Source organism: Brachycentrus maculatus, unplaced genomic scaffold, assembly GCF_059751285.1.
Source record: "Brachycentrus maculatus isolate JH-2025_06_01 unplaced genomic scaffold, ASM5975128v1 h1tg000011l, whole genome shotgun sequence".
In the NCBI taxonomy this organism is placed as follows: Eukaryota; Metazoa; Arthropoda; class Insecta; order Trichoptera; family Brachycentridae; genus Brachycentrus; species Brachycentrus maculatus.
Window position 1 is genome coordinate 249,850 of NW_028280765.1, and position 13,990 is coordinate 263,839.

Genomic DNA, 13,990 nt, shown 5'->3' on the forward strand with positions numbered 1-13,990 from the left:
CTAATTATACAAATTAGTTGTTAGTCTTTGATAATAATAATATCATAAACAAAGATAAGGTAAATCTATACAAATTATTTAGTCTTTGGTATATCTAATGTCTAAATACATAACCTCTAATGAGATTTTTCAAATTTCTCTCTTAGGCCAGTGGTACTGCGAAACTTTAGTTGTTAATGTGTTTAAATGAGTTTGTGCTCGTTTATTTATTAAGGCTGATGAAAATTCACATTTAGGGATCAACAAAATAATCCAATATGAATTTTCTTTGTAGAAATACGTTAATTTTTAGTAGAAGTCCTTTGTATTTTTCGGTTCTTCAAAACTCTGGAAAGGGGTTTATATTTTCTAGGAAGTTGATCCCTGAAATCCTAAATTCAAATAAATTGTCTTCACAGAAAGCTATTCTAGATAATACAAATGTCGTTAAAGATGTAATCCTATTCAAATACGATAATCCTAGGTTTTATAAAATTATCAACTTTTTTGCCATAGTACAGTATATATTTTGGACTGTTTTGGCTTTTAATTTTCAATCTACGTTAAAAAATGTACCTGTCGATGAAAAAAAACTCTCCCCTACAGACCCTTGGTACAAGAAAATTAATTTGGGAGAGCGCAAATACCGTCTTGGTTTGACGAGCTTGAGCCTGTTTATGGGTAAGTTTTTTTCATTTATTACACCTTAATAAATTGCTTTACGGTAATAAGTGCATATAGTCAATTTTAATAAAGTTGGGAGGATCATATTTTATTCAAACATTTCTTTGGCTTATTACAAGGTTCTATTCCCAAGCTTAGATTATAAGTCGAGATGCGCCGAATAGGGATTTTTAAAACCAGACTGAATAAGAGTATTATTTGTTTCCACGCTTGTCGAACAGTAGTCTTTAACTTAATTTGAATTTGGTTTTATTTTTTTGGTTAGTTATTTATTATTATTATTTAAAAATATTAATATTGATCTAGCAATATATTTTAAATCTATATTTTTATTAGATATTTTTTTTGATTATTATTAATAAACACACCCTATCGTAAAGTACCTCAAGGGTACACATTACTGTGTTAAAATGACATAAAGCTTGTGTGAGTATGGGTAAAGTGCCAATCCTAGTCATTGATAAAGTTATTTTATTTTTGCTACATAATATTACTCCTCTACTTCCTTTGTCATTTGTATCTTTTCAAATATATTCCATTCCTTTATCCAAGAATGTGGAGCGCAGGACTGATCTCTTTCCTGTTATACAATTAACAATCAAGTCAACACCACATTTATCCAGCACAATACTCTATGCACATCATGAGTATGGATAAGGTTCAGAAGTAAAGTGAAATGTTGATAGATTTAATGTTTGTTGTATGTATGTTTCACTTCAAATCTGTACACAATTGCCAGTCCTAAAATTACACAAACATCTAATATTTGATTTGTATTATTTGTGTAATTAAAATGTTTATATTTTAAATGTTTGTTGTATGATGAAATTATGTTTCACTTCAAATCTGAACACCATCTTCAGCCTCAAAACTAAAAAAATGTCTAATATTTTATTTATTTTTAGCAACTCAATCAAGGGTCAGTCCCTTGGAAGGGCTCTTCAAAGGGCTTTAACGAGATCTTTTTTTTAAAAAAAAATGTGATCAGTAAATCCCTGGTTATATTATAAAAAATATCTTTAAAAAAAATCTACACTAAAAAAGATAGTACACGTGACTGTAACACCCTAAAAATAATATATATTTTTTTCATAACTATTTAATTTTCAAGACTTATTGTGTCGGCTTTAATTGTGAAACACTTCATACCACTTCACACCGACAAGACACACAAGGTGGCTTGGTGGGTCTCTGCAAAAAAATTGTTTTAAAAATGTTTAAAATTGTGATTTAAATAAATGTATACAATTTATGCTAATATAATACTTATGATCTAATCAACTCATTTAAAAGTATAACTATTATTTATTTAGTGATACTTTTAACCAGACTATTTCAATCAATAAATAACCTCAGAATTAAAAAATAAAAATATTTTTTTTCATGGAATTTCTTTAATAAATATAAATACAATAAATACAAGTACAATTAATCATCTTGTAATATTTTACAAAAACATAATGCCTTCATATCCGCTGACAATTGAAACTGGCTCGAATTTGAAAGTGTGTATACTAAATATTTATGATTTGAATAGTCTTTCTCAGATGAACTTGTAAAAACGAATATTTGTTTTGATTTGTTGTCATAGTATCATATTGTTTTTTTTCCAGGTGTAGCAATTCTTGCTGCTACTTGGGTATTCACTCTGAGGTCGGTGAGATACCTCGTGCTCCATAAAGGAGGAAAAATGATGACTATAGTCACATACACACCCTATGGACACAACCGACTAATGAAGATAGATCTCCCCTTTGTCTCTTGTCAGCAAACTCGAGATGCAGCCACGGTTCAACTTCCGTTAAAAGTTAAGAACAAGTGGCTTCATTACATGCTGGATATGAGAGGAGAGTTCCGGAATGCTAAACTGTTTGACAGCACCGCCGGCTTGTATAGAGGATTTTAGATTATTGTAACATATATAGAAATAAAGTATTTATCCATTTCAAGAACTTTATTTGTCAACAGCTCCAAAGTCCACCCAATTTGAGTTGCGTATGAGAGGGTTGATTTCCAAGCCTCATATTTTCCACAGATTTAAATAATTTTTCCCACCATTTTAAGCATTTTTAATTAATCATTTGTAATTAGTCCGCCTCCGTAGTGTAGTAGTCAGCACGCTCGGCTACCGTACTGAAGGTCCCGGGTTCGATTCCCAGCGGGGGTCAAACAAATATACGTGATTTTTTCACTCAAATATTCATTCTATATTACCCTGGACTGGTATCAGAAGCGGAGGACTGATCACCCTTCATTCATGCGGTAACGATCAAGATAACACTGCGTTTATATGATGCAGTGCCCTTATATGCACCATCGGGGTGCGGATAAGGTTTTGAAGAAGAAGATGAAGTAATTTATCCTATTTCTTTCTAAAAACTACCATGAGTCCCTACCATATGTTGTTCTCGCAGAGTGTGTCAAGTGTATTTTTTTTTATAAGTAGTGACAACAAATCATCATTATTCATAGCATGATGTACATACAAAGCACCTAAAATAGAAAAAGGCAGTGTCAATTAGTCTTAATTTCTCTACTCTGCTGTTATGCCACAACGGATCGTGATGACATTGACTTTGTTTACAAACATGGAACTTTTATTATTATTTATAAATATGGAATTTCGATGAATATTCAATGGATGTATACATGAGAACTCCAATCTTTGATTTTTCATACATGAGATCTGAAAGGTGCGGAATGATAGGCAGAGGCGTGCATTCTATATAGGCAGAAAAGCAGTGCCTACTCTGGATTACTCGGAAGTCGGACGAGTGTTGTTAAAATACCGCATTATAACGAATCCGCACTCACCGGGGTCACCTGTATTTATAAATATCTCAATTCGCTAATTTACTTCAATAATTTTATAATACCGTTTAAGTGTTATTAATTAATTCCTCTTGTTATAATATATTCTTTATTATTTTTATATATGTATTAGTTTTTTTAATGTAGATCTCAAGTGTAGGATGGAAGTGCCATTCTCGTAGTCCGATCTCTATCAAATTACACCAAAGCCACTGTTGATCAAATCAAAATAAAATTTAGAAACATTCCTAAATAAGGGTCTAAAAAAAAACAAAGTATGCCATAAGTTTTATTGTTTTCAAAATATTTTCTCGCAATATCATAAGCTTTACACGTATGTATATGTATAATGAAGAATTTTAAAACATTTGGTATATATATCAAAACATACTAGTAATAAAATCCAATCTACTTTAAACTATTACGAGTATCTATAAAAGATTCTCCATAAAACACCTTATCAATACTTTGTTTGAAAGTTCTCTTCATTCACTCTTCTTAAAGTCCTAGGAAATAATTATCGAACTTTATACAGGAATAATATTTATTTGTCACATTAAAGGTTCGAGTGATGTCCAACAGTCTATTTTCTGATACGATAAGTCAAATGATAATATAAATGTAATGTGGATTTTTAGTGATATATAAATATTAGGATTTCTAGGTAATAAAATACAATATATATCTTATTATTAATTTGATGACACAAAAATATTTAAAAATAAGTTTCTACATGTCGTAATGCATTCAAAATGGAACTTAAATCCTGTTGACAATTACTAAAAATAATCTTTGATCATTATACAACCATAGTAAGGTGAAACACAGACCAACTTTAGTTTATTAAAAGCATAATATATTAACTTTTTCTATGGATCACCAATGAAAATAAATATGTGGCTGAATAAATTGTTTACAAAAAAATATCAACCGAATCTTATTGTATGTAATGTTACAACAATAAAATTTGTGATATTTTATAAAAAAACAGCATTCATACTATGTATTTTTTATACTTATAATATACATACATGATTATGTGTAATCAATAATGCTGCAACATGAAGACATTGTTAGAAAGGTGGCTTACATATTTGAATTGCTGTAAATATTTAGTCAGTATTTTTTTCATTAAATTCTAAAGAGAATATGTCACAAGTAACTAGATATTGTGTTGGCGTGATTCTCAATCTAAAATCGAATGATAAAGCAGAAATGCAAGGGTCTCGGCAGGTAGATAAGGTTAAAAATTAAGAAGAAAATTAAGAACTAATAGTAATTATAGGTCAGTAACCCTTAATCACTCTGTTGATATAATAAGAATAAGAATATTGAAAAGGATACATAATATATATACAAGTGGAAGAAAATAAATGAAAACATGTAGTCTATCTCGTAAAGTTCAATAATATCTACATACATTAGGATCGTATTAATTTTCAAAATAAATTTACGCTTAATTAAGTGCACCTAAATACATCAATATTTTGTACCGGAATAAGATCCAATATTTGTAATTTAAAATATGTCGAGTAAAATATTATGTACATTCCTTTACACACTAATCATAGATATATTGATTTATTAAATCAACAATAAATGCAATTCTTGCATTGCGAACTTAAAAAAATACATGGTATCCTATCAGTATCCAGCCTGACACCCTGACACACTGGCTACACTTTCCTTTCTGTATATACTTAACGATAAACCATCTCAATATTAATTCATTATCACAGAATTCAAGAAACCATTATAGACATCCATCTGCATACCCATTCGGCATATTACACTATTCACGGCCACAACATTCACCAGTCTTGGAGAAACACACACATTTCAATTGAACTGTTTCTCAATAATACAATTCGGGTTGGCCGATTACATCGCGTCTAGAGAAAACTCATTCCTGTCCTGAAACCTTACAAAGGCATACAAAATAGTGAAGTGAAAATTTCAAAATATGTCACACCAAAGATTACATTCAGAAATATTTTATTTTAATGTCTTAGAAAGAATGGAAAATATTTCAAATTACAATCACTATCAAATTAAAATAACATGTGAGATATATACACTCGCATATAGAATTTCAATAATTATATGTCAGTTCATTTCACACCGGAACCGGTTTACGTATTGTAAATTTTTATGTAAAATTCACACTAAAAAAAAATCACAAATCACTTGAAATTTTGCCAGCAATTGCATACTTCTGCAGAAAAGAAACATAACATGGAAGTTTTGCAGAATACGATTGTTACAAAAAGTTGATATGTCGGATTATTAGTAGTGAATCTGTTAACAGTGCATAACATGGTTGTCATTGTAAATCAACATTAGCATTTAGTCAAATTTCTTAACTTATCGGATCTTCGCCCATAGTTAAGCCGATATATCCGTACATGGTTCCTTCTTTGTGTACAGACAATAAATCCAACTGATCTCTCCGCGCATCATAAATTAATCCATATCGGGACTAGTGATATTCTGTATCTCATCTCCGGTAATATCTTCCGCCTCTAGATCCATTCCTTCTGCATCCTCTCCGTCTATAGTTTTGCCCCCACTTAAATTGCAAAGGCGACACTTGCAGCAGACTATGCAGGGGGCGGCCAAGAGAAGTAACGGACTGGCCACCAAGAGGAGAAGACCAAAGCCGGCAAAGATGCCGACAACTTGAGCGCGGTGCCAAATCACCGAAGCTCGAGAATGCCCGAGCTTATTTTTGCACGGACCTTTATCATAGTGACGAAGTAGGAAATCATCCTGTAAAAATAACATAAGACTCGTCACTATTACAAATTTTTATGGGTCAAATTATTCAATATGATTTAGATAATTAGATACATATTGTACACTATAGAATAAAATAACAACTATGTAGTTTTTTCCACATAAATATTCATGTGGAAAAAACTACATAGTTGTTATTTCATTCTATAAAATGCAGTTCCACCAAGAAATGTCAGTACAAAACTGAAATATTGTACACTATACTATATTATACACTATTGAGAATACATTTGTAAATGTAGTCATCGCAGCATTCAGAAAGCTATATTTAGCATGATGATATCACGTTAAACTTAATAATGATTCTGAATAGTTTTACACATGGTAAAAAATATACATAGTTTTGAAAAATATAATGTAGTTATTAAAACAAATTTGTATTCCATTTTCTAAACAAATATTGATACACATGGTCAATTATTTGTTATTTGCTTATTGCATAATTTAAACAATCCACGCCAAGAATTACACAGAAAGAAATGAGAATCAGTATCGGCAAGGAGTCTTAAAGTTAAGATTTTACGGTAGGTATATATTGGAATAGTCGGAGAGGAATAAACTCACATCGAGACTGGCCAGACAATACCAGCAGAAGACATGTTTGCAGCGCTTACACATCATTTGGGCGCACCCTTCGTCCTTCTCTATGGGCACCCGGCACATGGGACACCACTTGATGAGATCGGACTCCGCAGGGAGACCTTCAGTGGCCTCCAGCGCCATCTGGCGACTGAATGCCACACAATCCATACCAGCATGCCACTGAAATAACAATAACAAAAATATTAAAAACATACTATTATATACTTTTGTCCGCCTCCGTAGTGCAATGGCCAGCACACTCGGCTACCGTACTGGAGGTCCGGGGTTCGATTCCCAGGGAGGGTCATATAAGTGATATTGTAAGTGATTTTTTCACTCTAATATTTATTCAATATTACCCTGGACTGGTATCTGAAGCGCAGGGCTGATCACCTTTCCTTCATGTTAATGATCAAGAAAACACTGCGTTTATATAATGCAGTACCCTATGCACCATCGGGGTGCGGATAAGGGTTTGAATTAAATGAATGAAATTATATGCTATATCCGTAGGAAAATTAGCATTATAAAAACTATATCAAATCTGGATTGCATTGAACTCCTTAACCTTTATAAACAATGCAGAAAAATAGTATTCCACGCCACTCAAATCCTTACAAGGCTTTAAAATAAACTCATCTACTTATAAGTGTTATAATTAATGCACATTAAAATGCAGCAATAGTTCTAAAGGTGAGCAGCGCTCCTTTTTTTCTGCACTATTGATATTAAATTAATGTATGTAAGTCAATTGACTACATTTGTTAGTCGGTGTGACTATTCCCTACTTAGTAGTATTCAGTATAAGTACGAATAATCAATAACATTATCAGCCTATTACTGGCAATCAATAAATGTAAAGTTGAGATTCATTGGATCTTTCCACTTAAACAGGATCTACTAATGATTTACATACTATATATTATTAAATTAATTTTATAATATTTTAGATTAAGATTAAGCTGTACAGATTAAAAAGACAAAATAAAATCTTTATAAAGTACCATATTTTATTTGCATACTTCTTCTGTATTGGGCATTGCATTGTATTAACGCAGTAATATCTTGATCGTTACTTGCGTGAAGGCAAGGTGATCACTCAGGGACCAGTCCAGGGTAATATTAAATAAATATTATAGTGTAAAATCACTAATATTTATTTTCACCCTCCCCCCCGCTGGGAATTGAACCCGGGACCTTCAGCACGGTAACTAAACATGCTGACCATTACACCACAGAGGCGGACAAGATATTTGCATATATAGGATATTGTGGGTATATTGGCAAAAAACGTTAACTCTAGAATCCCTGTTATTTAAAGCTATTGTAATTAAAGCCTGAATAAAATACCCGCTATTAAACTGAAAGTTGAATTTACTTTTAAAACCACATAAATATGACACTTCAAACCACTTAGTGTATTTTGCCAGTTAATAGAATGTTGAAAACTTTATAATTTGTATCATTAAGTCAAAATTGCATATTTTCGAGTTAACGTTTTTTGCTAGTATGATAATATTGTGTTTTTTTATTGAAATTATTTCATTGAGTAAAATTTAACGTAAAATGGTCAAATCTTTAAATTGCTTCATAAATTTAAAACCTATACTTGAAATGTAAAAAAAAGTATAATAATTTTAAATAATTTTCATATCACAGACTATTTCATATTAACTCATCAGATTATTATTTTCTATTCTTTAATAAAAACTGGTCAAATAACAACTAGTTTTATATTAGTTGGGTGAAATTACTCCTTTCGCGTAGTAAGTTGAGTTTTTTGCCAGTACACCCGCCATATATTCCTTTCCACATTACTGCAGTGAAATATCAATTGGCGAGATACGGCGGACAAGAGATATCACCTGATTAGTGCACGCGCTGCAGAAGTGATGGTCGCAAGTGGGACACCTGACAGACTGCGCCGTCACGCTCCCGGGGCCCGCTGACACGGTGCCCCCGGCTGCGCTGCCCCCGCACCCCCCCGGGACCCGGCACACCGTCTCGCAGCCTACACGAGGACAGAACGCACGACCCCCGTCCATGGCTACCTCTGAAATAAATAAATATAACATTTACTGAACGAAAACACTCAACATTTACTGAATTTTAACAATGCTGTAACATTTGCTGAATTTTTGTCCGCCCCTGTAGTGTAATGGTTAGCACGCTCGGCTACCGTTCTGTAGGTCCTGGGTTCGATCCCCAGGGGGGCATAAAATAAATATAAGTGATTTTTTAAACTCTAATGTTTATTAGTGTATCTGAAGCGGAGGGCTGATCACCTTTCCTTCGTGTGTTAACAATCAAGATAACACTGCGTTTATAAAGTGCAGTGCCCTATGCACCATTGGGGTGCGGAAAAGGGTTTGAAAAGAAATGAAAAGAATGTTTATTCAATATTACCCTGGCCTGATAACTGAAGGGGAGGGCTGATCACGTTTCCTTCATGTTTTAATGACCAAGATAACACTGTGTTTATATGATGCAGTGCCCTATGCACCAATCTGGTGCGGATAAGGCTTATGAGATGTGATATATAATATATTTATGATCAGTTTAATTAAAACTATACCCAAAATCTTTTCAAACAAAAAAGATGGAGAAGGGAAATATTCTTAAATGGTTTTTTTTTATCAAATATCAAACATATTTGAAATATGTATTCATTATGGTGGGGACTGACCGGAGCCATTTCAGCGTAACGAAACACGTTACGATGCGAGCATTCGTATAGTCAGTGCAGCGAGCCGAGTGCTCCATCCATAATCGGAGCGCTTGTTACTTAACGACAAAATGCTCTGGTCAGTCCCCACCTTTAGATATTTAGTATACTGAGATCACAAATGTCAAATTTTTACGTCGCCCAAATAACCAATTTAATATTAATGTATTAAAACAATATTATCCATACCATGATTGAGTCGAAACTTGCGGTGTTTTTCTACCAACTCTGGGCTCACCAGAGCTTCGACTTCCGGCTGGGCCATCACTCCGTTCTTCGGGCAGCGGGAATCTGGGCACGAGATGTCGTAGGCGCCATTCATAATTTCATACTCTGCATATGCCTGCATACACTGTGGATGAAAAAAAAGTGTAAGAAACTTTTGAAAAGAATATTTATTTTTGTGTTTTGAATATTGAAAGCATTAACTTTATGGATCATTTTCAATTAATGTTTTACTTAGTAAATACCACTTTTTCTTGAAATCTACTGTGACACGTGTTTCGATGCATTCCGCATCATTTTCAAACACTGTATGTGAAGCTGATTCCAAATTTTAGAGTTGGGTCCTTGGGACGTTGAAGGTTGAAGAGGGGGTAGTAGCTGTTTCTTATTTTAATTTATTAATTTAATTTTTATTTCATATTTTTATTTCTTATCAGTGAGAACATAGACAAAAGGGGGGTGGCTTTAGTCATAGTCATATTGTTAATTATGGGTTTATTGTTATTTATATTTTTAGGAATTTCTAAATGATGCGGAATGCATCGAAACACGTGTCACAGTAGATATTAAGAAATAGTGGTATTTACTAAGTAAAATATTAATTAAAAATGGATCGACTTTACCACAAAGTGACTGCCGAATCAAGTAATGAAATTTATGGATCATATTGATATATTATTTTGAGAAATAAAAATACTTTGTTTTTTGATCCACTCACATTTTTACTAACAACCAACTAGTTTCGGTAACAGCCTGTTGCCCTCTTCAGGGTTTAGTTTATGACTAAACAAAAATTAAACCCTGAAGAGGGAAATTTTATTATATATATTATTATATTTGGACACACTCAAAATGTTGTAAATAAATTAACTGGTCCAATTATAAGCTAAAATAATAAAAATGAAAATGATATTTTCTAGCGTTTCTCATGTATGTGATTATAATCCAGGATTCGGATCTCACTTACTGATAAAAGAGTTTCTGCTCATTAAAAAAAGCTTCCTTTCATCTCACCAATAGATGTATCTAGTGAAGTTCTAATGATTCAAGAACAACGTTTCGAAATTGGTTCATATATATGGAACTTCAAAGAATTTGAGTAGTGTGGTTGTCAATAATGAGTAGAATTGGTGAACGTTACACGCGTGTAAAGTGATCACTTAAACCAGCCTATGACGGTCGTCAGCCCCGTAAATCCCCAGACTTCCATATTCTTCATCATCTTTGATGAGATGTCAAGAAATAATACAATACATAGGAGTTTATCCATAAAAACTTGCGCATAAAGCATCAGATGCAATTACGAGTACAGTGAAAACTCTATCTATCGTTCCTCGAATAATCGTTTTCCCGGATGTGTCGTTTATTTCTTATACCCCGGATTCATTTCATACAAAAATAGATCGCATTGATCGTTTCTCTATCATCATTTTATCGCATTCATCGTTTGAATTACGCTCCGAATTTGATATTTTTGACTATAAAAATTTAAAATAGTAATCAATTGTCTTTTTTTTCTTAAATAAACCATTTTGAATACTTATCAATTGGTTTTATTGTCAATTTGCATGATACTCATTTCCGTTTTTTTGTATTTTTTTCTAAAATCAACTATTTTTGTGCAAATTTGCAAAAAAGTACACTCGAGTTACTGGTATGTCATACAAATTGTTTTCCCGCATTCATAGTTTATTTCGATAGGTCCCTTGAGAAACGATAGATAGAGGTTTCACTGTATTTCCTATTTAGAGCATTACACATGTATTTTAACCTTTTGCGGATCAACATGATGATTAAGGAAAGAAACCTTATTATCATTGTCTGACCTTAAGATTTACCCTTGACCTAATTAAATAAAAATAATAATGTAAGTACTTATGCACAGAAAAATTCAAAGCTATTTAAAATGAAACCTGATCAATGCTGCGGGATTGAGACATTGCTTACATTTATAAATTTAATACATGTAATATGGTTAGATGCAATGTTTTGCGTACTTTGAATGTACTTCTAGGTATTTGATTACAAGTAATGATAAGTTATCAGATATGGGCAAAGGTAATCGAGGTATTTTAGATAATAATATATTCAATAATACAAATATTTAAATTAACAACTTATTACATTTCGAGAGATTTTTTCTAGCAAGGTGATGATGACTAAATACATTATTGGCTTTATTCTATAAAATTTATTCTTATTAATAATAATAATTATAATAGTGATAATAATTCATACAGCGCCATTTTCGTAAAATACCACTTCAAGGGCGCCTATAGATTTGGTATAATTTTGTAGAATAAAATGATAATTCAATTATAAAAATTCAACACTAGTATAAGACCACTTTTGTTGTTTTTTTTAAGATCATTGTAAACTAGACTAGAACTACAGATGTTTTCATCCACGGGTGAAAATATTTTGTTTTTTCACCTGTTGATGAGAAAATCTGTAGTTCTCGAAACTAGTCGCGTTTACATTAATAAACTCAAATGTGGTCTTATACGAGTGTTTTTTATTTTATTTTTTTATTAAGTTATTAATGAATTTTTTTACATTACAAGAGTTGAACGTTATTATTTCATTTAATATTGGTCAGAAATCATAAAAAAGGTAAATAAACATCAATTAACAAAAGTCAACCGTCAAACTAAATTTTCTAGAACGAACGAAATCATAACAGCAGAGTTAAATTAATATCAATGTCTTTTGGCTATATCCAAAAATTAATCGTTTTACGGAATAAATATTTTTACTAAAAAAAATGTAAATAACAGTTAAAATGTCAAGGTATTACAATGCGATATGCTAAATTTATTGGTTCAGGAACTATAAAATAGGCGCTGAAATACACCTAATAATTTCGACATATTTAAGATAATTTTACAGCATACAGGGATACTGTGTTTTTCAGCTAGTCAGTAAAACTCCACATAATTATATTATTTAAAAAAAACTATTTATGTTACTTACAAAAAAAAACATGATGAAAGTGTCTAAAGAAAGCAAAGTAACCAAAGGAAAAAGAGAAATATGTTTTAATGATCAATTTTATAAATAAATAAATGGTGTTTTTTGTTTCTTTTTACTGTTATTCTACCTTCTAAAACTACCTTTGAAAAGGAATGTAATTGAGCATATATATATGTATATATTTTTTCATTTCAGAACCAATTGGATTTAATTACTACCTATACAAACAAACACAATACAAGTGTATTCTAATTTTACTAATTATAATTTGTACACGCATCTGATGGGGGGAAAGCATAGAATCGATACAGCGTTAATTTCATCGCTAATTATATGAAGGCTAGGTAAATATATTTGATGAGACAACTATTGGATTATTTTTTGAGATCTCAACATAGATGAAGAAGAGTATGGAAGTCTGGGCATTTGCGGGGCTTAAAACCGTCATAGGCTGGTTTAAGTGATCACTTGAAACACGTGTAACATTCACCAATTCTACCCATGATTGACAATCATACTACTCAAATTCTTGGAACTTCTATATATATATAAAGGGTCCGCCAAATAACTTTTTTTTTTTGAAAATGGGGCGCAAAACATCGAGTGTAGCTTCGGCTGTGTGGCACGTAGCGCCGTCCTGTTGAAACCAAATGTTGCCAATATCCTCCTCTTCAATTTTTGTGAACAAAAATCCGTTCAACATGGCCCGATAACGATCGCCATTGACTAACGGCCACTCCTTGCTCATTTTCAAAGAAAAATGGCCCAATTATGCCTCTGGACCAAAATCCGCACCAAACAGTGACTCGTTTTGGGTGTACCGGCTTTTCAATGTATGCGTGCGGGTTTTCTGTGCCCCAAATACGACAATTTTGCTTGTTTACATACCCGCCAAGATCAAAATGAGCTTCATCCGAAAAGATGATTTTTTTGGCAAAATCGGCATCTTCTGTAAGTCGAATGTCGCAATATTTCCCAGCGTTGTTCAAGCGTATACACAACCATATTCGCTCAGCGGAAGGATAAAACTAATTATCTGTCAAATCAGACATGAGCTAAGTGTTACCATTCACGAAATAAGCACTAGTTGAAAAAAAAAACTTTAGATGGCGGACCCTATACATATATACTCTGTTCAATTTGGAAACATAGTTTTACAACATTTTGAGTGTGTCCAAATACTTGTTCACAAAAAAAAAGTATGGAAACATAGTG

At 32.3% G+C, this 13,990-nt stretch overlaps 2 protein-coding genes across 4 annotated transcripts in view; one reads left to right on the plus strand and one right to left on the minus strand.

Moving 5' to 3' along the window:
• Positions 1–80: 80 nt before the first annotated feature.
• LOC148313443 (transmembrane protein 223-like) lies at positions 81–2,612 on the plus strand. Its single transcript, XM_088262137.1, has 2 exons — positions 81–660; positions 2,277–2,612. The coding sequence occupies exons 1-2, from the start codon at positions 258–260 to the stop codon at positions 2,567–2,569; spliced, it is 696 nt and encodes a 231-aa protein (XP_088118263.1). The 5' UTR covers positions 81–257; the 3' UTR covers positions 2,570–2,612.
• A 1,138-nt stretch (positions 2,613–3,750) lies between these two features.
• Positions 3,751–13,990, minus strand: part of LOC148313444 (uncharacterized) — a 79,235-nt gene continuing 68,995 nt past the window's right edge. For all 3 annotated transcript variants that reach the window (XM_088262118.1, XM_088262107.1, XM_088262128.1), the window contains exons 5-8: positions 9,767–9,929; positions 8,718–8,905; positions 6,835–7,032; positions 3,751–6,243 (exon numbers count right to left, since the gene is read on the minus strand). In XM_088262118.1, coding sequence (XP_088118244.1) covers positions 5,938–6,243; positions 6,835–7,032; positions 8,718–8,905; positions 9,767–9,929 — 855 coding nt within the window. In that variant the 3' untranslated portion in view covers positions 3,751–5,937. The remainder of the gene's footprint in view (positions 6,244–6,834; positions 7,033–8,717; positions 8,906–9,766; positions 9,930–13,990) is intronic.

Excerpts from the sequence above, each read along its gene's own strand:
- LOC148313443 (XM_088262137.1), top strand. The coding sequence starts at position 258 with ATGAATTTTCTTTGTAGAAATACGTTAATTTTTAGTAGAAGTCCTTTG. Across the intron at positions 661-2,276 it reads GAGCTTGAGCCTGTTTATGG|GTGTAGCAATTCTTGCTGCT; the intron begins GTAAGTTTTTTT and ends TTTTTTTTCCAG.